Source organism: Thunnus maccoyii, chromosome 13, assembly GCF_910596095.1.
Source record: "Thunnus maccoyii chromosome 13, fThuMac1.1, whole genome shotgun sequence".
Lineage (NCBI taxonomy): Eukaryota > Metazoa > Chordata > Actinopteri > Scombriformes > Scombridae > Thunnus > Thunnus maccoyii.
In genome coordinates this window covers 11,047,040-11,072,886 of record NC_056545.1, presented here as the reverse complement: position 1 = coordinate 11,072,886, position 25,847 = coordinate 11,047,040, and the positions used below count along the sequence as shown (strand labels likewise).

Below are 25,847 nucleotides of genomic sequence, written 5' to 3'. Positions count from 1 at the left end.
CCGCCATTCATTGACATTTTTAAACTCTCCACCTTTTGAATGTCGCTACCGTCTGGTCTGAAGGGATGTAATTACTTTTTTGTCACTTGTAGTCAAAGTGTAACAAAGAAAATTTGTAAGCTGCTGACGGGCACAATAGAGAAGATCACTTAGATTTCATTCCCAGCATACCTCTGTTCAGCCATGCCTTTCACACGGGAAGTATTTTTCTGTTTGAGTGCGGCATCACCGTCACTCAGGAGCAGCTGTTTGTAAGGATTTTGATGTTAGTAATGTGTGCGCTGGTGCCACGGACCGACTGTCCAAACTAAAGCGAAGTGATTGACAGTTTTATAGATTCTGAGACGTTGTGTGTACAGTTTAGGTTGAACTGCCTTTTATCTGAACAACACTTGACCTGTTTTGTACTGTGACCTCAGTTAAAACAGGATTACAGCATGAATGGTCCTCCAGTCCAGGAACTGAGCCCAGTGATCTCTGGATCTCTTCCCAGCTAAGGGCCTCTGCTCCTGGGCTTTACTGTAGCACTGCCTCCTGTGGACTGACAAATGGACACAGTTGAGAAGAAGAAGGGGGAGATGAGATGAGGAAACGTGTTTGTGTGTGTGTGCATTCACTGAAACATGAGGATGAATCAGTGAAGGGTGGGGGGGGGGGTGTTGTATTGGCTCTCAGGAGGTAGAAGTGTGGTTTTCTACATATCAAAGGCTCTTGCTTACATCCCATCCCCACCCTCTACCTCCCATGGTGTGTGTGTGTGTGTGTGCATTTGTGTTTGTGTTTGTGCTTCCGGTAAGCCTAGTATTGACACACAGCTGTCAACAATGCTGATCCAGACTCTCTGGGGGATCGCCATGCATCATAGCATCACAAGAGGTTCTTCTATAGATGTGAAGTGTCTTCTGGATACTATATAAATATATATATTTATATATATATATATATATAGAACAATGAGCAAATATACTGGTTCTGTTTTTTTCTTTTCTTTTTGTATGACACAATAAATACCAATTTAAAAGATATATTCACAGATACATTGAACTTTCATACATATACAGTCTAGACCGTAAGTATTTGGACAGTTGCACCTTTTTTATATACTACGCTTCCTCCTCTAAAGGGTCTATTTCTCCCACTCAAATGAAAGATGAGACTTGGCACTTCAATTTAGTATCCATTATTTTATTTCAAATTGAATGTGCTGAAGAACAAAAAAAATGTGTAACTGTTCAAATACTTAGTGTCTGAAGATAAACAAATCATATTAATTTCTGTATAAATAATTAGGGATGGAGCAGCAATAACAGGACAAAAAAAATAACAAAGAAAAAGGAAGAAAACTGATAATTACTTCTCATTCCAGCTTTCAAAATCAGCACTGTAACAGGGAAGAAACCAATGATTGTTTAAGATGTTTCCAAAATACAAATGAAGATGCTGAATGGTGGATTTGCAAGTTTGGACTTCACAAAATAGTCTCTCTGTATCACAATAGAGCAAATTTTAAAGATATTTTAGAAGGATTTTTAGAAATGTTGCTGATTAAGATTTGAATAGAATAAACTGACTTGAAGGACTGAACGTCCCCACGGGGATCAACAAACTTGTATTTGTAAAGCTTTTGGCGTCTCTCCCTGTGCTGTGCTGTGGCAGGCAGAGCCAGCCAGTCTATCCTGCCCTGTCCTCCTGTGGATTCAGGCAGCCCTACTCCTCCAACCTCCCCAGCGCCTCCTCCTACTCCAGGTACCGTAGCCGGCCGGCTGGACCGAGCCGAGAGAGAAAGAGAGAGAAAGAAAAAAAAAAAACAAGCAACGCTCTGCATCAACAAATCCTGTTTATAGCACATTCAAAAAACGCCTGAGCCGGAGTTTTCCATTCACCGTCGGCTTCTGTGTCTGCTTTCATTGGGCAGCTGCTGTAAAAGTCCTACTGGAGGCAGTGTGCTGTAAACAGGACGAGTTCAGTGTTTCGCCAAAACAAGCTGAGTCAAGGCAAAAAACGTAGCCGAGCCAAGCTAGCCGCTGTTGCAGAATACAAAAGGCTGACACGCATACACACACACACACACACACACATACGCTGCCTTTTTTTATTCCTTTTGTCCCTGATCGTATCCATGACACTCACCAATAAAACTAAATGGAAAAACATGAACACATGAGTGCGAGCCTCATGACCCCGCTGTGAGTTTCTTCATATTTTACAGCCAAGTATTTTGTTTTTTTGTGTTTTTTGCTTAAGCTGTAACTCTAATTTAAGTCATGAGATGCTGAACCACTGTCACAGACCTCTGTACACACACACACACACACACACACTCACACACAGAATGTATGCTTGCAACAGACAGGTGCTTTCTTGCCACAGCGCTTTACCTGTTCGCCAGGTCATCTGCTGGGTCTTAAACACAAGATCCCTGGTCATGTTGAGTTAACCAACCTTTCATATGGTTTGTTTTAGACCTGTATGAAGCTCAATAAGTGGGGGGGTTTCCTTATTGATTGTTTAACAGTTTAGATAACTAAAAATGGATCCAAATTTTGAAAATGGTAAATTGCTGCACACCAAAACTCATCTCTTGATCCCATTTTTTTTGTGTGTGATCATTGATCACATGATCTTCTATATCAGTCCCAGTAGGAAATGCATCCTCTGTATTCACTATTTCAGAGCAGCAAGCACTCTCTTAATTTGCAAGTCTTTATTTATGCATGTTATATTTCTGTTGGTAGTTCCTGAATTTGCCAAATCCAGTTAACCCCACCCATGAGCTGACACTTAATGCAGGTTAAAACAAACGTTATGAATACTTTTGGGATAATCTTTTTTTTTACCCAGATGTTCCCTCAGCTGCCAGAAGCTGACGCTTATTGCTGCTTCCTTGTCGGTCAGACTTTGTGTCGCCTAAACAAAATCTCTACTGTCTGTGAGGGTGCTGAAACAAACCTGTTTTTTAAAACTCATAAAACATCTATCGTTCTTTTCTTTCTAAGAAAAAAATATCTGTCTTTTAGACTCATTAATAGATGTGTATCATATGGTGGATGGTGAAATTATTGAGGATTGAGACGTTCATGAGTGCACTGACGAAACTGAAGAAAAGGTTTGAAATGTAAAGGAGCACTCATTCCACTCTCTGTAAGGCAACGGCGCCCTCCAGTGGTGACACATGTTTACATCATGGTTGCATAAAAATAAAAATTCACACATTTCAAGCTCAGTGCTTGACATGAACACCAGCCTCATATTTGTAGCTTTTTTTAAAAAGCTAAGAGCTTGTCCTTGTATTGGTTTATACAGGCAGGCGTCCTATTTTCAGTCAGTCAAACTGCTGTTGGACGTTTGACTTATCAGCCTGTTGTGGACATTTAACAGAAAATACAGATTTGTTCCTTGCTTTTCATGCTTTCAGGCTCATCGCTTGCTTTGACGCTCACTGTCCTCTCTGCTCCCAACTGAACGCGTTTGTCTGAATTGACTAAAGCTGTTCTGTCACTCTCTATCTCTTGTTTTTCCTGCCCTCCTCCGCCCTTCTCTTTCCCCTCCACCAGGTTCCCTCACTCTCTGATGCTGGGCCCATCAGGCATGCATCCCACAGGGATCCCCCACCCAGCAATAGTGCCCCCTTCAGGCAAACAGGAGCACGAACAGTATGACAGGGGCATGTACGTGTAAGTATCGATCGCACCGACTCCACGCCACACTTGCTTGGTTTTTGGTGCATTTTCCTTCAATGTTTCTTTTCTCTATTCTTCAAACCAACTCAAAAAAAAAAGAAACAATGAAAAAAAGGCAGATTCTGATTCTTTCCATCTCCGCTCATCTCCCCCTTACCCCCTTCCTCTCTCTCCCCCTCTCTCTCTCTCCCCTTCAGGAAGCCGCAAGTGGAAGCCAAGCGGGAGAAGGAGCCCAAGAAGCCAGTCATCAAGAAACCCCTGAACGCCTTCATGCTCTACATGAAGGAGATGAGGGCGAAGGTCATCGCAGAGTGCACGTTAAAGGAGAGCGCCGCCATCAACCAGATTCTGGGACGGAGGGTGAGGGATGAACACACACACACACACACACACACATACACATAACGCAGACTAATCCTGTTTCCAGGTCATTCTGTAATTTCACACATGAGGAACATGAGAGGACTGTGGTAACGTGAACTCTGTTCTCCTCACACACTGGTGCTACTGAGATCACAACTACACACCGGCTGGTGGTACTGGGATCAGGAAGAATGATAAGAAAATTAAATAAATTGTACAATTTGAACAGTCCAGATACAGATCATATCGCGATCAAAGCTCTCAGAACGTGAAGGTAAAAGAAAAGTTTCTTGCAGTGTTCATAATTTGAAATGTAGCTGATATTTTCATGCTCACATTCTCTCTTTTCCTTTTTATTCTCCATAATGTCTCCAACATTGTTAAAAAGCATATTTTTTTAGCTTGATGACTTAGTTTTTGACATTAATTCACCATTTAAGACTGTACAATATACAGCATTGGCAAATACTAATACTAACATGTGATAGTTAAATCCAAACACGCTTCTGTGTTTGTGTGTGTGTCTCCAGTGGCACGCACTGACCCGAGAGGAACAGGCCAAGTACTACGAGTTGGCCCGGAAGGAGAGACAACTCCACATGCAGCTCTACCCGACCTGGTCTGCCCGGGACAACTACGTAAGCACTTCCTCTTCTTACTGTTTACTCCTCTTACTCCGCACTGACTGTTCTACTCATCATAATAAAAAATAAAAAAAAACATAAACAGGAAGATGTAGGAAGTTTTTACGTCATGAAATCTCTCTCACTTGTTATGATTTTTTAAACCTGGACTGCAGTGGGAACCGTTACCAGAATAAAGAAGTCATGTGGTTGCTTTGGTTAAAATATTAACCTTGTATCAACTAAAAACATAATATGAGTAGAATTATTATTATCTGATTATTATATCAATGTAAAGATGTCGTCCCATGTCAGGAGATGTTGTACTTCAATAACTTCATTTTCCATTAATAGTGATTTACAGCATTTCACAGTAAACAAGGTTTTCTTGTGTTGAGACAGTTTCCTAAAAAATGATTCCAATAACAGAAAGTAAAGAGAAGATTGGAAAGAAATGATCCCTTAAAGCAGCAGAAAAAGACACAAACATTTGGTAAACTATAGTTCAAATGGTATTTTAAAAATTAATTAATTCGGTCATTCTCTTATTGATTTTAGTTTTGATTTTAAAACAGGAATAACAAAGCAATGAGAGCTATTTTGATAAGTTATTATTTCATTACCTCACCGAATACTGAGTTTGACATTAAGCAGTCACTGGAAGCAGAAAGCTGCATTTTGAGAAAATGATAAAATGTTAAAAGCTGTGAAAAGTATAAAAACCTTCGCTGAAACAGCAACACCAGGAACCGGTACAACCACTCGACTTCTTTGCTCTCTGGTTTGATTCCCTGTAAATGAAACCAAAATGAAAAAAAAACAGCCCAGAATTCAATAAACCAGAACTGAGTAAACCGAGATCGATCATCTTTTGTTGTTCTCACCTCAGAGCTGAAGAAAATTACTTACTTTACTCACCGGCTACTGCCTCAACAAACCTGCATGATCATTGGCTCTCAGACCTGTCAGTCAAAAGTCATAAAACATTACAACACACTTTTTGTGGCATGAAATGATTAAATACGTTTCCCACAGTACAGGAGGAAATCACACCTGTGGGGTGCATGTGTTTGAGAGTATCTGCATCAGTCTAATGTGTTGGGGGATGTGCTGTATCTGGGCTGCTGTGTGCCTCTGACTTGTCAGTTTGCTGTTGAACTCTTGCAGGAGGCGGGCCTTAGCGGGGTCGCAGGGGAAAAGAGTAAAGCTGATTGGGTAGGGACACGTCTTATGGTGGATTTATGCCTCTGTGGTGGAAAAAATGAGTATGTGAAGAGCTGCATGAAAGGGGTTGTGGGTATTCCTGTGCAAAAGTTTTGCATGCACCTTCCAACAATCTTAATGACTCACACGCATCAGCCTCACAAAAAAACAAAACAAAAAAAAAAAAACCCAACACGTAAGTGGTGACAGCAGCTACAAAAGGAGATCTGATTGGTCAGTTATGGATAACGTTTCACCAAGGCTTGCACGTTGCCATGATTACGACGAGTAGTCAGCTAAACCGTAAAACACTGAATCACACAGAGGTATAAATCAACCCGTTTTGCTCAACTAACAGAGAGCAGGGCCGCATGGCTGGCCTGACTGCCTCGCTGCAATAGTTTATCATTACAATTTTTTCATTTGGATGGGGGGGCAACCCTTTATTAGTATAGCTAGACAGCAATGACACATAGTATGTTTATTCATAATCAGGTGAATTAAAGGCCGTGGTTGTGACAGAGGCTGCTTTTCAGTCACATTAGATAGCTGGCAGAGTGGTGACCTTTTTTTTTTTTATATGCTTTTCTCTGCTGTACTGTCTCATTTCTCTCTTATCTGACTGAGCTGAACTCTGCAGACAGGCAGGCATGGCACAAGAGTTATGGTCACACTTAAACTGGGCTTTGGTTTATAACATCTGAACGAGCGCTTCAGACATATCCTACGAAGCTTGCTTAAACACGCACGCTGATTCAGTTCGGTTCGTCATTCTTTATTCGGTGTTTAACTGATTTTTAAGGCCGTACCTGACAGAATAGAACAAGACGACGCCAGTTATTGAGCAGATATAAGTCCTAACCTTGCCATTAGAGGTTTATTTCTAATCTCAGTGTTCAAAAAACAAGCTCAAGAGGTCCTGTTATGTTATAAACCAGAGCTCTAATAGACTGTGATCATAGGTGTAAGAGCTACTGCTGTATGCATGGAGCTTTGAGCATTTTCTAAGCAGTTCAGAAAGGTTTAACACTGGATGCTGTTTGCTTTCAGTTCACATGGACATACGTCATGACTTTTAGTTCTACTACAGTATATTTATGTGTAAACATCATCCACAAATGGTGGCCTACTGACACAAATAGTGTTTGTTTTTACAGTATTTACCTATAGGGGCAATGGGCAGGTAACTTTATACTGCATACCACTATAAACTGAGCTGTTTTCCAAGAATTATTTTGAAGACAAGGATGCATCACTCGTTACAATAGCTCAGCAACAGTCATCACAACTCCATGAGTGTAAAAAGGAAAAAAAAACAATAAAAATAATGATGATATTTCCGAAAAAGTCCTCTGAGGCGCAGAGCAACAGAGTCTGCTAAGCACATATTCACTGAAAAGACCAACTCGTGTAATGACGACATTCAGGCCGTGCTTAACATGTTGTCTGTTGTATTTCAAGAAACCCCCTCATTCCCCATCACACTTTACACTCTGCTCTCCTCCTGAGGTTATAAAAAAAAACAAAACAAAAAGCAAGGCAGTCACTGGACCCACTAGCAAAACAGGAAGCGAAGTCCCGCATATCGCCCCCGCAGCTGTGAAGGGTTTCTCCTCTAAGTCCTAATACAACCTACATATAGTATATATACGCATACACACAGAGACCCACACACACACACACACACGTACACCCACAGAAATAAAGCTTCAGAAAGTTTGCAGTTGCAGTAGGACTTGTTGTAACCACATAGACAGTGCTGACAGCGAGCTGAGGAGGGCAGACATTGTAGCGTAGGCGGTAGATGTCTGTACCCACATCCTTCATCTCAGCCAAATATGAGGCCTCACTTCACCATCACCGGATCTGTATGAACAGCTCTGATGTTTACCTCAACAGTCACACAGTACAGTCAGCTCGAAGATATAGTGAAATATGAAAACAAGATTTTTAGATCTGAGGAGATTCAAAAACTTTTAAAAGCCTTTTTCTAAATAGATTTTTTTTTTTTTTTTTGGAGCGTCTCAGATCTCCTTTTTTTCATTGATTACTTTTGGCAGGTTTTGCATGAATTGTGTTTATAATATTAGTGATGCAAAGTGTTCTCCTTTTTTGTTTTTTCATATCTTTCTTGCTTTTTTTTCTTGCTTTTGTTAAGCATTGACGATGGTTGCCTGACCCGGTTGCTGGTTGCTGCTCTTAACTTTGCACTTTTGTATTTCAAATTGATTAACTTTTCATATGGTGCAGATTTGTGTTGATAAAAAGCATTACAGTTTGGGACCAGGTCTCAATATATAGACAGGAGGGTTAGAAAACAAATATTTCAAACTCAGCAGGAAAGCAGAGAGGAAACCAGAAAGTCTTTTTACGGAGGGCAAATAAGATAAAATAATTCATAAGCACTCGTGCACAGTCCCATTATCTTTACAAATGATGGCTGATAACTAAGCTGAGTATGTTAAGGAACTGGATAAAAAAAAAAACCTGCAGATCATTTACAGCCCTGATGGAGAATTAAAAGCAATTCAGTCATTTCAACAAGTGAGCCAGACTCATGTCTCGGGGGGGGTTTCTTTTTTTTTTTTTTTTTTTTTTTTTTTTCATACAGGGCAAGAAGAAGAGGAGAAAAAGGGAGAAGCAGCAGGACTCCAACACAGGTAAACACCCACTGTCAAAACATCTCATCTGTTGACTCTTGTTAGATAGCTTTTACACCACGTTTCAGTATGAGAAAACAAATGGCCTGTGTCAGCTCTACAGTATTGGAGAGAATTCTGTTGAGCTTGAACTTGAATTTGCGTTGGCGCTTTGTAGCACACAACAACGTCTTGGTGTCTTTGAGGCAGGATGTGTCTCTAACGTCAAACCACCCACCCACTCAGGTTTCCACGTAACCTGAATTATAAACATTTGAATAACCGGTGTGCAAAACTGATGGCCTGATCTTAGCTGCTTCAAATTCAAAAATGTCAGTCGGACATCAACGCAGTGTTCCTTTTCCTGTCAACATATTACAGTGATCAAAAGATATTATCATTAAAGGATATGTTCACAATTTTTCATAATCTGTCTTAAAATAATAATCAGGTGACCAAATGAACATTTAAGCAGGTTTTTCATGCTGTAATCGTTCCTCCTGTTCATACTAGCCGTTAAAAGATCCATTAATAATGCACTTGCAATGTAAGTGATGGGGGACAAAATGCACAGATGCACAGAGCACAAATGCAGTTAAAAGTTTATCTGAAGATAATATGAAGCTTCAGCTGTCCAAATTAGTCAAATCAAGTAGATATCTTCTCAAGTTACAGCCCCTTTTGTACAAATGTCCTTCTTTTTGATACAATCCTTCCACTGCAGCTCAGCAAGGAAACACTGCCCAGAGAAACAGAAAAAAAAAAGAACTTTGGAAGATATCCACTTTATTTGACTAATTTAGATGACTGCAGTCTCATATTAGCTTCACATCAGCTCAGTTTTTGAATACATTTTTGCACAAAACAACAAAAAAAATGATGGAAAAGACTCCACAGGTCTTGAGTAGAGTAGACTTACTATATGTGAACGCTCATGCTGGAGTGACATCAGTTAGCATTAGCAGGTAGCATCAAAAGTGAGAAAATAACTTGTTGCTTTTCCAAAAGCTTAAATGATGCAAATGTTTTGCTCTGGTATTTCATGTAAGAGATCGGTACTAAAATATGGATGTTTGTAGTCAGCTGGTAGCAAAGCAGCTGATTAATGAGCCACAGATGTTAATCACTAATGTAATCCTTCATTTAAAAATGCAGCTGATGAAAAATCTATCAAACAAATCTGGAACTTGCCAGAATTTTCAACTATATATTTTCCAAATCACTCCAGCCTCAAACAGAGACGCAGGAATATGTATTTCTGGATTTCGGGACCGCTGACCTCCAAAAGAAAAAGCCGTTCATAATGGTGTCTTTACCAGAAACTGAAGAGCTTTTAAAATCCTGTACTAACAGAGCGTCACAGCACGGCTGCTCTCTCTGTCTGTATCTCTCTGTACGTCTTAACAGCTTGTTTCCAGGATGTATGACTTGTTTAACAAAGTCTGTGTCTGTGCTGAGTGGTTATTCTGGTGATTGTTGATGTTTTGCTGTGCTGTAACTGCTACTAACAGTTTGACTTGATTGCTTTCTCTGAACGGACAGCCCTGTTGGTGCTTTTTTTTTCCTGTCATGACAAGCTCTTGTTTCTCTTTCTTCCCCTTCCTTCTGTTCTTCTTTGCCCTCGCCCTCTCTAACCTGTTTCCTCTTCTTCTTCTTCTTCTGCTCCTCTCTATTGTTGCTTTTCCTCCTCCTTGTTTTGTGCATGCTGTGCATTGTGCTCAGACCCGGGCTCTCCTAAGAAATGCCGGGCTCGCTTCGGCCTCAACCAACAAACGGACTGGTGCGGTCCCTGCAGGTGTGTACCAAACATCCACCCCCAACCCCCCCCCCCCCACTCCATAGCACCCCGCACTGCTGCCGTCCAACAAACCCCTCACCTCTCCTCACATCTAACCATCTCACTGTCGTAGTTATTCAAACATTTCTCAGAGGCGGAGCTGCTCTAGAGGTAGTTATAATCTCATCAGTCTGGTCAAGTTCACTCAGCGCCATCATTTTAAGGTTCCTCTCACCTTCCCACCTTTTCATTGGTCTTACTCACAGATGATTAACTCAACCAATGAGATTACGTCTCCTTTAAGAGGAGCTCCGCCTCCAAAGAATGATTGAGAATCCAGTCTGAGCTCTGCATGCCCTCCTGTCACTAACTCGCCGCTCTGCACAGAGAAGCTTTATTGCCATTAATATGCAATTATAAATTACTAAATTTGAATGTGAAACAATGGGAATTGGACTGCAAATATGTGATGGAGGGAGTGTTTACTTAGTGGAATATAGCAGTTAATGTAGTATCAAACATTCACCATCTATAGACGTTGAAGGCGGCTTTAGTCATCTTGAAGTAATTTCAGTTTGAATTAATTCAATTAGAGACATTTTCACAGGTGAAACAGATAAATAAAAGCTACTCATGCAGAGTAATCTGCTTCTGTGCTGATTTTTAAATCAGTAGAATCAGGCTTAACACTATGAAGGGATTATTGTTCCAGGGTCAAAGGTCACGCCCAAACAACCATTCCTTGAACTTAAGACGAAGCACCGCATGTGACCAAAAGTTCATTTTCTCCTGTGATGTTTCGTCTGAAAGGTCACAGGTGGTTCGGGCTTTACACCGCTGTTATAATGCATTACATCATACAGGCCCTGTAAAGTTAATGTGGTTGAAAGGGAATACCACTTGATAAAATGTCAGAGTGGTTAGCTGGTGATTGCGGATTGATATCAAAAAGAAAAACATCCAAATGTTTCTCTGCTTCCTCACTCTTTCTTTTTTTTTTACCTTATTTATTACAGATTTTAAATCAATACTGCTGAAAAATGAAGCCTTTTTATTTTGTTTCCTGGCATCTCCGAACACTTTCTGGCAGATTTATGAATTTTCATGAGTTTAAGCCATAAACTAAAAGTCAGAAATTCCTACAAGGGGGGAAGAAAAGAGCCTTTCAAGTTACAGGGCTCGAGTTCTGCGGGGGCAAAGAACCACCCAACGTGAAGCCATTACAACTTGTCGGGTATTATCGCTTACATAATAACTGGAAATTAAAACTAATTCGCAACCACTGTGCTGGAAAGGTTCAACTTATCTTGACTTAACAAAATATTTAAACTCTCGGTTGCCAAATTGAAAAGTGATGCATCATTAGATATTGCTAGCAGCCGTGTTTCTCTCTTTGCTATCCTGTAATTATGAACTAAAGCTGGGAATTTCCCAGTTTCCCCACTTTAAGCACAGGGTTAGTCTGAGCCAGCTGGAATAATAATAAGTTACAAGCTATAAAACTTCAACAGGAAACTTGGTTTACAAAGTTTAGTATTAATTTAGTGATCAACAGCTGCGACACTGATCCGAGTGTTTTTCATGATCTTTTTTACAACATCGAGACAACCAAATCTCTGTTCCTGTTCTCTGTAATAAGCAGAAAATGGTAACAGTACGATATGAATCATGAGAAGCAGGCCTGTCACCACGTCAGACTGCCCTGTTTCAGTCACGGCGGGAATTACAGTACACAACAGTCGTCAGTGTCGCTGCAGGAGTCTGGAATCTGTGTGGTTCTGCAGAAAAAGCTTCTACCACCACAGCACTGTAGCAACCCCGTCGTCTTCCCCACCATCACGTCATGGAAATGGAGTCCGTGTGTATATATGTGTGTGTGTGTGTGTGTGTGTGTGCGTGCTTATGTGTGTTTCGGTTTGAGACAACAAAGGGGGTTGAATGTGGTTAGAGCAAATCCTTATCACCACAGCTCAACACACACACTCTCCCTGCAGCTTTGCATTTTGACGCCGTTCTCATGCCCATCTGCTTTCAACTTTCTCCATTCATGCGATGTGGTAACAGGCGCCTTTTGATGGTGAACTCTGACATTTAGAAATCACTTTCTATTGCACTCTTCCTCCCTTTCCCTCTCTAAATATGGCCTAGCGCCTTTCCTTGCGGTTAAACCTGGTGACTCATATCATATTCTGGTAATGATCATGGGATCCTGTTAACTGCTTTGATGCTGCACTCAGCGGTACACAAGTCTGCTTTTAAGTACAACACCTAACAAAGCACAGTCACTGCTGCTTATTAAACAGATGCAATATGTTTGGTCCAGATCAGGAGAATAAAGCACATGGAGCTGATGAAAAACTGAAACACCTGACTGTATGATGCAGTTTCTATAAATATAATGTTAAAGGATGCTGTCAACTCCATTAGGCGTTCGTTATTTAACCCTAACACTTGTAGTACTACATAAAAAATAACTGTAATATAGTATATTAATTATAAAGTTTAGTGGTATTCCCTGCTCTCAAACGTCAAATCATTCAACCTATACAGTGATATTTCCATTTACCAACATAAATTTAAGTTCTTTCTTATTAAAGAAATAGTTTGACATTTCAGGAAATTATTATTCACTGTCTTGCCACGAGTTAGATGAGAAGATCAATACCACTCATGTTTCTGTGTAAACCGTAGAGTTCATGCCAGGAGGCCGTTAGCTTAGCTTAGCTTAGTTTAGCTTAGCTTAGCTTAGCTTAGCATAAAGTCTGGATACGGAGGGAAACTGGTAGTCTGACTCTGTCTAGTTCACAAATACACCTTCTAACCAACACCTCTGAAGCTCACTAATTTCCACATTATATCTCATTTGTGTTTAATGGGAACACACAAGTTATGTAGTGTAACTATTTATTTAGGGACAGTTTATCCATCTCCACATGTTACCCGGCAACCTCACGGTAACAAGACTCCAGAAAGTCACCGCACTTGTCACATTTACTTTGTGTACATATCAAACTAATGAGATATGTGTGGACCAGTGAGCTTCCAACATGTTCGTGGTGGAATTTTTTAATTTGTATATAGCTAGGCTAGCTGTTTCCCCCTCATTCCAGTGTTTATGCTAAGCTAAGCTAATCTCCTCCTGGCTCCAGCTCCATGCTTAGCAATACTAATCAATCTTCTCATCTAACTCTCTGGAAGAAAGCGAATAACTGTATTTCCAAAAATTACTACTCATATTCCTTTAAAGCAAAGCTCTAAAATGTTACTTCAGATTGACACCAATGGAAGAACGTTGTTACTCATATTTTTAAAATATAGTAACTTAGAAGTGCACTTATTTAGCACAATAGCAATTAAATTTTTGTAATTTAATTCCTCATATTCAGATATATGTAGACTGACACTAATACTTCTCTGTTGTTCATTATGACCATGTCTCCCTGTTCATTGCTGATGACCTCAGTGTGAATGATGCATCCCTACTGAAGCTTGCTGACGTTTACCATCCACACTTTATTCACAGATAACTCTCTCTGACTGTCCTTAGGAGGAAAAAGAAGTGCATTCGCTACCTTCAAGGAGGAGGCTGCCCCAGCCCAACTTCTTCAGATTTAAGTGCTATAGACTCTCCCCCCTCCCCTTCCCCCGCCCGCCACCGTCTGTACCAGCAGCAGCGCCCCCTCTCCCCGGTCTGCTCCCCAGCGCCCACCTCCCCATCAACACGCCTCCCTTTGTCTCCGCCAACGCACACACGCTTACCCCTGGAGCAGTCTGCCGGCAAGCGCAGCGACCTCCATCAGACCGCAAGCAAACACACCCACACACACCTGGAACTGTCCGGCAAGCAGACACACAGCTCGACGACGGCGCTGTCGGCCGCCAAGGCTGCAGGACTTTCTCTCAAAGTGCTAACAGAGACTCAGTGATCGCGCCGGCCCACTCGACATCCCCGACCCCGTTCACCTCCAGCTTCCTGCAGAGCCATGAAGATCATCTTCCTCACATGCCTTCATTCTCACATTCATCTATAACCTGTGGTCCTTTTGTCTGATTTAAAAAAAAAAACAAAAAACAGGTGTGACTGAGGGTGGCAGGGTGGTGTAGTGAAGGTGACAGCGAGCATCCACCCTGCTGGTTTGTTCCAGAGAAAGATACTCTCAGTTCAGAGACCGGATCCTCCCAAAGTCTGCATTAATCTAGACCAGATACATCATTATCAGGTCAACAAGGCCTCTTCCTTCTTCTCCGCAACGCTCACTGCTTAAATTAAGTATTCAGGTGATCCTTGTCAACCTGAAAGTCTGAAAATATCACAGAACCACGTCATTAGGGCTGCAACTAACAATTATTTTCATGATCTGTTGAATATTTTCTCTATTAATCATTTAGTCTACAAAATATCGATCACTGTTTCCCAGAGGTGACGTCCTCGACTGTCTTCTTTTGTCCCGAGCAATAGTCCGTAACCCAAAGATATTCAGTTTAGTATCATCAAGGACTAAAAAAAGTAAAAAATATTCACATTTGAGAAGTTGGAATCAGAGAAAAAACAGTGAATCGATGAACAAACGGCAATCGTTGCAGCTCTACATGTCATATTTACCTGCTGTTTGTTTCAGATGGTGTCCAATGTAGGGACAACTCCTTGGTAATGAACATGGAAATTATTGATTTTAGAAGTTGACAAGGAGCACCAGAATGCAGCACAGTATTTGTGTCTGTGAGGCTCATTCACAAGAGAAGGCACTGGCTTAGTCTGGCCTGCAAGATCCACTGAAGGATCCACTTTGTTGAGCTGAATCCTTCAGAGGATCCAGCTCCAGACCACACAGAGTTCTGGTAATACAGAGGCAGACCTGCGCTGGAGGAGAGTCAATCTGGTTCATTAGCTCCATCTGCTGCAGTTAAATTCAAGTCATGCGTTTACTTCTGCCTCTGAGAAATTATTTTTACAAATAAAAAAAAAAAAGTCTTCAGCTCCTGCTTTTTTTTTTTTTTTTTTTTTTTTTTTGGTGCAGCCAACCCTGCGCTTTCAGCTCCATGACAATCAAAATGTTTTGCAAATGAGTTCCTTGTCAGATGAACTAAAAACTAAAAAAAAAAAAAATGCCGTACAGAGATAAATTCTAAGAGTTCACACATACACTTTTCACCAAATTTGGGGGTCCATAGTAACAAAGACCATCATGCTCTTTCCTCCTCCACATACAGCATCGCTAACACAGCTTTCACAAACACTGTCCAGCATCCATTACTGTCACTCAGACCAAACCATTAAAACCATAAGAGGGGACCAACAAGCAGCCAGCCCGACCAGCAGAACGTCAGCTCTGACTAGAGGGACTCATTCACTTTTTTTTTTTTTACTTTTTTTTTAAACTGACATTTTCTGAGCAGACTTCAGTATCGTTCCATTTTCAAACATTTTTATATCTACCTGCGCAGCTCCTTCGACAAAAAATATTTACAGCCGGTTAAAAAAAAAACAAACTCAGAATTATATGACGTCGTATTTCCAAATCACGTTACATTATTTCTTTTAGGCACTTTCAGGCTGTCAAGTCTCTTGCTATATCAACCGTTACATTTTTACATTTCCTCCTCATTTTTTTGGTATTTTTGTATGAATCTTGTGTTTTTTTTGGGGTTTTTTTTAAGGTCAGATGTTTTGCTGGTGGGGAAACCCTCAGAGAGAGATGAGGGATTTTTTTTTTTTTTTTAGTCTCTTGGCTGTTTTTCCTTTGACTGAAACATTTTGCAGCTCTGTAAACTAATCTGAGACCAAATGGGTACTATTATATAACAGTGTGTTGTAAAGTTTTATATATGTTGGAATTCCCTATTATAATTAAACTTTTATATGTTTTTATGTAAAAAAAAAAAAAAACACAAACAAAAAAAAAATAGCGAAGACAAAAAAAAAAAACAACAAAAAAAAAAGATTGTTAGTTTCTACCATTTCTGAAAGCAATACATTTTGCGTTTGTCCTCTTGTGCAGATTTTTACTTTGATTTTTGGGTCAAGTGTTACTGCAGCAGCGTTCAAATGATATCTAATGTTCTCAATCTGTGCATGTTCCAACATAGATGTAACAAAAATACATTTTGACTTTTAAAAAAAAAAAAAAAAAAAAAGAAAGAAAAAAAGAAAGGCTTTAAATTTGCTGTTCTGCTTGCAGCTTTAAACTCAGCTTACAACGCCGTGGACAAACTGTAGGTTGAACTTTTGTACAGCAAAATTGTTTTCCTCCAGCAGAGAGAGCTCTTGTGCTAGAAATAGCTTGTTTTCAAATTCGAGGATGTTCACGTCAGTAGTGGGCACAATTCAAAGATGTCTTTTTGTATTTTTTACGCCTCAAACGCCACTGATGTATTACTTGTTTTTTTTGTTTGATGTATTAAAAGTGGTTTAAATATCTTATCCATGTCTACTGTGGTATGTGGTAAGTATGATTCAAGTGAGACAAATGAGTTTGTACATAAGTAAATCGACACCTGACAGCTTCAAAACCAAAAATGACAGACACCAGCCTTTTTATACATTTTATTTACTCCTTCAATGTTTGATCATCCAAAAAGCTCATCAGCTTATCTGAGAAGTTTTCCTATTCAATACATGAATTAGGAATGGGGTTACCCAACGCTGTGTGACAACACACAAGTACTTTAAGTCCAAAGGACTGCAAAGGAAAAAGGAAAAAAAAAAAAATTCTTTCCACCTCAGACGTCACTTTTCATTTAAAACAACCCCATCCTCTCATAACGGTTCCACAGAACAGATGCATTTACAGAGCAAAAATAAAATATTCACCCTCTCATTTCCATTGTCAAAAAAGCCATTTTATTCAATCAATTAACCTAAAAGAAAACACGTCCAGTAAAAAAGACAACCATAGCAATTAATAATAGGGGGAAATATGAAATGAAAGGAGTGTCTTCTAATCTTTGAGGTTACAAAGCCATGAATCCGGGACTATTTATTTTATGTGAATACACAACATGAGTGTGTGGAAACAAAAAAAAAAGAGCTTTATTTAAATTAATGACACCACACAGGCAAGTTAAAATGATCATGCTATTGGTATACAGAAATCGAGGGATGGGTGGGAAGGGGGGAATGTGGCTCTAAATATACTAAATGTAAATATTAACAAGTATGAACAACGCCAGTGCAACCAGTTAGCAGGGACAATCCTTTTCAGTGTGTTAGTGTTGGCAGGATCTTCCTATTTACTTCTCTTCACACCACTGGTTCTCTTTGCGTACCTGTGGAAGAGGAGACACAAAAACGGGATGAGATCCAAAGAAATGTGTGGAGGGCGACTGTTAAAACTGCGATTCCTCCCTGGAGTCGATTCATTTGTTATAAATCACCACAACAGTCATACAGGATTAAAAAAAAAAGGTTCATTTTTGGCTTTTCCTTCCTTCCAAACTGATTATTTTTTCTTAACTCATAAGACTTTGTTCTCTGACAGACAGAAGACGGATGGAATAATTACCTGGGCTTCTTCCTCCTCTGTGAAATCATTTTTGATGTTGAATGTCTTCCTGATCTCCTCGGGGGTTTTGCCTTTGATCATGTTGGCCACCGTCTTGCAGGTGACGTCTAACAGGCCTTTGATGTCCAAATAGTTGGCGGCCTAAACAGAAAACACAACACATGACATGAGGAGGAGGAGGAGGAGGAGGAGGAGGAGCGGAGAGCGACAGCAGTGAAAAATAAATTGTGAGGACTCGTGGACTGACTGAGGAGCTACCAGTGTTTTGTTCTGGCTGTCTGAGAGCTAAAAAGCATGTTACTGGACGTTCAGAGCAAAAAAAACAGCCCAATTATTGACACAAGGGGCCACATTAGTGGGGTCATGTTGTTTCAGGTAGCAGTGAGGCTTATAAGACACTCAGTAGTATTAGAAACAGCTGTGTAGTGTTTTATTTTCATGAGGTAAATTAAAAGTCATCTATCAGGAATGTGAGTTTGTATGCATTTTTTTGGCCAATGCAGCAACTTGCCAGATGACATCACATTATCTCGGTAGCTCAGACGACCCTGCATTGTGTTTTGTTTTGTTTTTTAACAGCGGAGTCCTCCGCAGTCGTCCCACTGAAATAAATGACGGGGCTGCAATTCTCCCACTAGAGTCTGACACACAAACTGAATGGAGGAAAATTCAAATATATGCAGATTGACATACATCTGAGATTTTTATTGATTATACATTATTATCATTTATCGACAAAAAGAGATTTAAAGTTGGTATACTGTATAAATATGAAGAGTTTTGTCTGATGTGACATAACAGTGAAACGCAGGTCACTGATGACTTTTCATACATTTGCAATTATCAATATAGTGAAATTAATTCCAGTCTTATCTCTACATCTCTAAGCCATCAGAGCTTATACACAAGACTGAAAAAATAAAAAACAAGTCAACTCCACTCTGCTGTGACCCAGTAAACACTGAACCTTGCTTGTGCCACTGCTGAGCTACTTCGACACTCGTGCTCTCTTTAGCATCCTCTTGCTTTGTGCATGTAAACACACACACACACACACACAGCCAGAGGGGGGCTAATAAACTAAAGTGATGGACACACCGACTTGTATTTCACTTCCTGGAAGCCCACACCTATTTCCCAATCTCTCCCAGGCACTGCTTAGGTTACCTTTCACAGGCTCTGCCTGGCTTAAGTCCAAGATCACTCCTGTGGTTTTTCACCTTAAAACAATCTCTTCACATCCCTGCTTCTTCTATGGCAGTTGCCCAAACCACCAATCTTTCAGTTGTTGCTAAGCAACTTTTGTAACTGTGTTAACCAAATGAAAACGCTCAGTGTTCTGCCACAGCGGCGAATGAAATAAACAGACCACTTGACAGAAAGGTCACACAGTAAAAACAGACATTTAGTTTTAAAAGTGGATGACAATACTTTATATATGTGTGAGTATATCATAGTGAATGTATTAAATTATAGAAAACCGCAAGGTTTTCAATGGTGTTACATGAGTTACTGACACATGATGCTTCCTTACACAGTAAACAACTTCAGGGGTAACCTGGGATCAGGGCTCCAGAGACCCAGTTCAAGTATGCCAGGGGTTACTGGGTGGCCACCTGAACTAATTTTTCTTTAAACAGCTAATAATTTGATCTCTGCTTGCAGATATTTTGTATGATCTATCTGAAAGGTTTTGACCCCAGACTGCAGTAACAGCCGGCTAACAGACAGAAGCAATGTACTTAAAATGAACAAAGGAGTATCTTTAAAGTCACTATTAATAAACCTGTATTTTACATTTTCATGACACTCAAATGATACCGTATCTTGTATTCATCATGTGGTTGTTCGGATTTATCATAATGTTCAACATGGCAGCACTGAGACTCATTTACAAGAGTTAAAATGCAATCAAAATTTGAATAGATAAAAAAAACAACAGAACGTTATTGTTTCTACTAAGCTTCTACTTTTAGGGTTTTAGGTTTTAGTTCCAAACTAAACTTAACATTTTATTTGAATATCTCACTGGTTGGCACACACTCTCCAACTGGGCATCTGTACTGTACAAATAATGCAGTGAGGACAAAATCCTGTTTACAAATTAACATTGTGGTAACTCCTGTGTTAATCATTAAAAGTTAAGGTTTTAGTTAAAGATCAGGTGAGGGTTGTGGTTGAGGGTTGAGGGTTGGTTGTGGTTCAATTTAGTGTCAAACCTCCAGGGAAATAATGTACGTCAAAGGAATGTAAATGGGAGATATTGTAAACTGAAGTATTTACCAGAATGAGTTCAAACAAGGTGCCTTGGTCCACTTTGAGGAACTCCTGGTCCCATACAGGAATGTCATCCGTCCTCTTCTCCTTGTTCTCATCATCCTCAGGAGGAGGAGGATCATCTTTGTGATGAGTGCACCACTGAATCACCTGAGAGAAACACACACATACACACACACACACACACAACTTTAACCAAGACAACACTTTACAGAGGTCACAACCGGTCAAACATGTATGACATCCATCAGCACTGCATTTTCAGACTGGAACACAAAGATTTCAAAACCACAACAGAATGGTTGCTCTGTCTGGTATCTCTGTGTGCCTTGTAAACTTTGATTTTAGCAATATGTTTATGAAATGATGCCGATTAATCAGCATAAGTTCTGGATCATGAGTAGAAGAATCTTGAAACCCTTCTCGTTTTAAAATAACCACAGCTCGAGCATGAACTTGAAGGACACAACCTCCTGCTCCCAGTAATGTGATTAGATAGTGATTGATTAGACGGACTGGCAAACAATTTAGCAACGGCAAAAAGGGGACAAACAAGTAGCTTGTGCTTCTGCATGTGATAAATGAGCAGTAAAAAAAATACAATAAAACTAAAACAGTTTAATACAACAGCCCCAGTTGAAACTTGGATGTTTTTCTGATATTTTGTCCATCCTATTTATATCAACAAGGAACTATTAGAAATATTGGAAACTCATCAATATCTAAACATATTTCAGCCCTCAATGTGCTGTTTAATGAAACTGAAGTGAATTCTATTGTCACCACATCAACAAAAACAACCTTCATCTTCTGTTACACTGATGATTATTACAGGTGTGTGCATGTATGTGTGTGTGTGTGTGTGTGTGTGTGTGTGTGCTTTCTGTACCTTCTTGAGGATGGCAGCGTTAACATTAGGGAGGGGAACTGGGTCATCATCTCCTTCATCATCCATTCCCAAATCTGTCCAAGAATCAAGAAATATCAGAAAAAGAGTCTGAACAAAAAGTGCAATTCTTAATAAATGTATAACTGTTTAACTGGTACAAGGGGGAAGAAAAAAAAACAACAAACAGATTTAACATTTAAAAAGGAGGGCTTCACAATTTTTTCCATGTCTGTCTTAAAACAAACCTCTTTCATAAACAATGAAAGAGATTTCATCGTTGTAATCATTCCTCCTGTTCATACGGGCTATTAAAATCCCCTTCAAATATGCTTTCAAAGTATGTGATGGGGGCCAAAATCCACAGTGTGTTTGCACAGTCATTTTGTGGAAAAAAAACACATTTAAAAGTTTATCTGAAGCTCAAATGAGGCTTCAACAGTCTGAGTTAGTCATATCTATAGGATATCTGCCAAAGTTATCCTACATTCACACTGCAAGCCTTAGTGCTCAATTCAGATTTATTGCTTAGATCTGATTCTTTTGTTTGGCTGTTCACATTATTTTTTAAATGTGGTCGATATCAGATCCCAGTGTGAACTGGTCAAAGTCCTGAACTGACCCACATTTGCAAAAGAACAATGACAAAGACGTCACAAGCAGCAGGCTGTCGTACGGAAGTAAACACAAACACCACTGAAGTCGGTGTTTATGGTTTCATTTATGAGTTGATGTGCAGTGGATGCCAGAGATTTTGTGAGTAGATGATTATGAGGATGAGGAGAAAGAGAGCCAAATTTTTAATTATGGATTTTTGTGAAGCAATGGCTGCTACTTCTGTACGGAAGTGTGTGTGGATGCACAGTCGGAGCCAAGAGTGGTGAGATCGTGACATGAATGGCTTCACAAAAACAGATTTCATCCAAAATTTCAGGATGTCAAGAGCGACTTTCAACTACATCTGTCAGCGTCTCACCGCAAGACATTCAGTTCAGCCAAGTTGTTCAGATTGAAGTCGCATTGCAAAAAATAAATAAATAAATAAATAAAATACAATCAGACGTGTATCTGATTTGGGACCACATATGAAATTGGCCCAAATTCTATAATTATAATACCAGATTCTATGTGATTTGTGCTGTTCACACTGTTATGGAAAAAAAAAATCCAAGTCACATATGAGCCAAAAAAATTTCATTTGGGCCACTTTTGCCTGCAGTCTGAACGTAGCCTTACAGTCTTTTAAGCATCAAATTCCCTCTTTGTGTTTCCCTGTTGAGCTGCAGTGAGAGTATAGTACCAGAAAGAGGGACTTTGGCACTAAAAAGATTATAATGTTGAAAAATATCAACTTGATTTGACTAATTTGGAGGAGGCTTGTGGATTTTGTCTCCCATCACTTACATTGTAAGTGCGTTATGAAGGGACCTTCTAATGGCCAGTATGAACAGGAGGAATAATTATGGCAAGAAAAACCAGTTTCAATGTTCATCTGGGTTGGGCACCCGTCAATAGTTTTAAGACAGACTTGAATAAATGTGAACCTGTGCTTTGAGTCATGCTGTGAGGTCACATAATGGACTTTGTGATGATTTGCAAGTTATACCTTCTAACATTGTCTTGATGGTGACAGACTGTTTGGCTATTTCAACGTCCACCTCGAAGATTTCCCCATCTGAACTCTGTAGTTTTATTGTGGGCATTATCTGTGGAGTGAAATAATACATAATTAACAACACATTTCAATGACAACAACGCTACATTAACAAATCTGTACACAATCATGAGCCAACAGAGTAAACACACATTAAAAGCGGACACTACCTGAAGCGTTAATTCTACGTAGGCTTACTGCTAACGCTACAGCTAGCTAATTGACGTGATGGCTAGTTAACAACTTGTCTGTTATATCACTATAGACAGCTATAGGTTCACGCCATTAATATTTAACTGCAGTATTAACAAAAAGCATGGTGCAAGTGTGAGGATATTTTAATACTGTTATTAGCGAGATCAACTCAATCGACAAGTGGTCAGCATTAGCGCTCTCTCCAAGCTAACCAATGAAGCTAACCAAGTAGCTAGCATGCTATTGGTTTGCTTTGTAAACTTGATTTAAAGAGGTGCTCGTTAATGCATAAGAACATGTTCAGTGTGTTGAATGCTGGCTATAATTTGTTGCTTGTGTGTTTTTGCAACCAAAACAACCCTCTACTGTTGCTTAAATAGTACGCTAACACCGAAGCTAGCATTACCATGCACAATGCTAGCCTCTTACGCTAGCACCTTCCGCTGACAGCGAGGCCTCCTAGCAACCGCATTCAGGCTATTCAAGGTAAAGATGTAAACACGTTGTAAAAAAGAATCGACATGACCCCAATTTCCCGTCATATGAACAAAAATGTAAAAAAGCACATTCCTCTTTGCGAAGCTACGTACCGTGAATGTTGTTTTTACTCAAATCCAGAGGTGAAATATTCCTCTGTAGTCAACAGCAGCAGCAGGGCCTGACAGACGCGGAGCTACCGAGCAGTCGCTGGAAGTCTCTGGATCGACCTGAGCCTGCTGTCCGGAGGCTGACGATCGCTTTGTCGATGCTGGAGGAGGGAGGGGAGAGGAGGGGAGGGGGGTACTGCGCCCTTTAGAATAACGTTTATCTTTACCAACAGCCATATTGATCAATATTAAATATTATTACTTTCGAAACATGTACTGTTTTAAATACTGAAGATAACTTTAAATTGAGTTACCAGCTGTAGCCTATATTACAAATATTTTAATTTTATTGGCTAAATTTAATATTCATAAAAGCAATTTTACAGGTAAAAAAAAAAAGTTTTCCTGGTTTTGACATTTCACATTGATTCAGTTCGATTTTCCTCTAATTCAAAGACTGTAAAAACTATGAATGCCTGCTTTTTTGTTTAAAATCTTTACATGAACATAGATAGATAGATAGATAGATAGATAGATAGATAGATAGATAGATAGATAGATAGATATTCTGTATATGATCACTTTGTGGAAGAGGGGAATTTGTAACTGGGGCACACAGCTCAGACGGTCATGTGCTTGTGGAACAAACAATAGGTTCGAGAGATGCAATGTCATGATTTTTCAAAAACGACCCAGATGTCAGGAGAACAAATAAATACCATAAATAATCATGAAAAACAAAGAAACCAACCAACAAATGCATGTAGAGCAGAATTAAGCAGATACCCAACATGATAATTAACATTCAAAAGAGAGTACTCAAATGTTTTAATCACTCTAAATCCAGCCCCCTAGACAAACTCCACTCCAAAACCCTCCAAACCCAAGAGCTGAGCCCAGAAAAGAGTCCTCTATGTCAGCTGGTGCTGAGACCCTCTCAGATACACTCTGACCAGTCTTGATCCAAACACCAATCACAATAAACCAAATTATAACGCAATGTAAAGAAACCTACCCGGAACATTGAAAAGAAGAAATTAAAAGTGAACGTAGATTGGCACACACACGCATAGGATATACTGTATATGTGAATTGAATTGACATCATTCAGAGAGAGAGAGACATGAGGTGAGGCTGAATTTCTGCAGGATGGGGAGCCAGATCCAAAACCTCAGGAAATGGCACAGACAGCCAGAGCAGGTTCCAGCATGGATGCTGGTCCAGCAAAGAGGTGCCTGAGAGACAAGAGAGGACAGGAGGAGAAAAAGGGAGAGAGAGAGAGAGAGAGAGAAGAGAGAGGGGCACACAGCCCAGATGCTGAAGTGCTTGTGGAACAAACAAACAGAAGGTTAGAAAGATGCTACGGTTTCCAGAACAGCAATAATCAATAATCTCGTCGGCAGGAGGGCGCTTAGTGAATTTATTGTGACAGAAACCGACCCACCGAGCAACACAAGGTCATGAAGCAATCACATTAAAGGCAACTAATTGTAGGTTAAGTTTAAAAGGACTCAAGAGACTGGGATTGTCTAACATCAGCAGGGAGGTTATTCCATAAGAACAGGGCCTGATAGGAAAAGGCCCCGCCGCCTGCTGACTCCTTTTAAACTGTGGGTTTACACAGGAACCCTGCATTTTGAGAGCTGAGAGCTCCAGATGGAGTATGGGGTTTAAGGAGATCAGGCAGGTATGATGGGGCGTGCCTAATAAAGATTTTATAGGTCTTTAGGAGCACCTTCAAGTCTGATCTAACATGGATAGGAAGCCAATGACGTTAGGCTATAATTGGTGTAATATGGTCAAATTTTCCTAGATTCTAGCTGCAGTGTTTTGAACCATCTGAAGACTTTTAGTACAGTACCAGCACATGGCAGACCTGAAAACAGAACATTACAATCCATCCATCCAGTAGTAGTGGTGTAATGTAGTGATTTAAGCTACCACAGAGTGGCGCTTTCTCCTCATTACAGATCCATTTGAGCTGATTAAATGGTGCTTTCCAGTGCTCCTTGAAAGCTTTCATTCCCTAGTTCAGGGTTCATAAATACCACTTAATCTATTTCTTAACATTGCATCACTACTCCTTTGTTCATGAATTATATATTAGGAACATTTTGCTGTTTTTTTCTTTTAGATTTGCTTCAGTGACAAAATGAAAGAAAGAGAAAATGCACATTAGGCATAAATTATGTGTTAAATGACAACACAAATGACACAATAGCAACATACATACAGTAATATTATCTGACCCTAAATAAAATGCCAATCATACTATTTCTATCATAAGTCGACCGACTTTGTGCTCTTGATAATTTCAAACATCTTAAATTCTCTGAAAATTAAGACTTGTGTTATGATCTTGTTGTTCATTTATGTTTCACTCATTATTACAATATTTCTGATGGCACATGAAAGCAACTGAAGACTACAGAAGCCTAATAGATCCCAAGATGATTTAATA

General features: G+C 39.8%; 2 protein-coding genes across 13 annotated transcripts in view; one reads left to right on the top strand and one right to left on the bottom strand.

The window, feature by feature from the left end:
* tcf7 (transcription factor 7) overlaps positions 1–14,686 on the top strand; it is a 112,189-nt gene extending 97,503 nt beyond the window's left edge. For 3 of the 12 annotated variants that reach the window (XM_042430196.1, XM_042430197.1, XM_042430191.1), the window contains 8 exons: positions 1,657–1,746; positions 3,555–3,674; positions 3,878–4,040; positions 4,574–4,681; positions 5,834–5,881; positions 8,481–8,529; positions 10,231–10,303; positions 13,833–14,686. In XM_042430196.1, the coding sequence (XP_042286130.1) occupies positions 1,657–1,746; positions 3,555–3,674; positions 3,878–4,040; positions 4,574–4,681; positions 5,834–5,881; positions 8,481–8,529; positions 10,231–10,303; positions 13,833–14,211 (1,030 nt within the window). In that variant the 3' untranslated portion in view covers positions 14,212–14,686. Of the gene's footprint in view, positions 1–1,656; positions 1,747–3,554; positions 3,675–3,877; positions 4,041–4,573; positions 4,682–5,833; positions 5,882–8,480; positions 8,530–10,230; positions 10,304–13,808 lie in introns of all 12 variants that reach the window. The other 9 variants (XM_042430198.1, XM_042430193.1, XM_042430192.1 and 6 more) reach the window with 9 other exon arrangements.
* Positions 14,687–16,815: 2,129 nt separating this feature from the next.
* Positions 16,816–23,537, bottom strand: skp1 (S-phase kinase-associated protein 1). Its single transcript, XM_042432369.1, has 6 exons — positions 23,390–23,537; positions 22,557–22,656; positions 20,954–21,027; positions 20,071–20,214; positions 17,788–17,928; positions 16,816–17,551 (listed from the first exon to the last, which is right to left on the bottom strand). The coding sequence occupies exons 2-6, from the start codon at positions 22,651–22,653 to the stop codon at positions 17,516–17,518; spliced, it is 492 nt and encodes a 163-aa protein (XP_042288303.1). The 5' UTR covers positions 22,654–22,656; positions 23,390–23,537; the 3' UTR covers positions 16,816–17,515.
* Between the last annotated feature and the right edge of the window lie 2,310 nt (positions 23,538–25,847).

Excerpts from the sequence above, each read along its gene's own strand:
- skp1 (XM_042432369.1), bottom strand. The coding sequence starts at position 22,653 with ATGCCCACAATAAAACTACAGAGTTCAGATGGGGAAATCTTCGAGGTG. Across the intron at positions 20,215-20,953 it reads ACGCTGCCATCCTCAAGAAG|GTGATTCAGTGGTGCACTCA; the intron begins GTACAGAAAGCA and ends TGTTTCTCTCAG. Across the intron at positions 17,929-20,070 it reads CCTTGTTTGAACTCATTCTG|GCCGCCAACTATTTGGACAT; the intron begins GTAAATACTTCA and ends TTTTCTGTTTAG.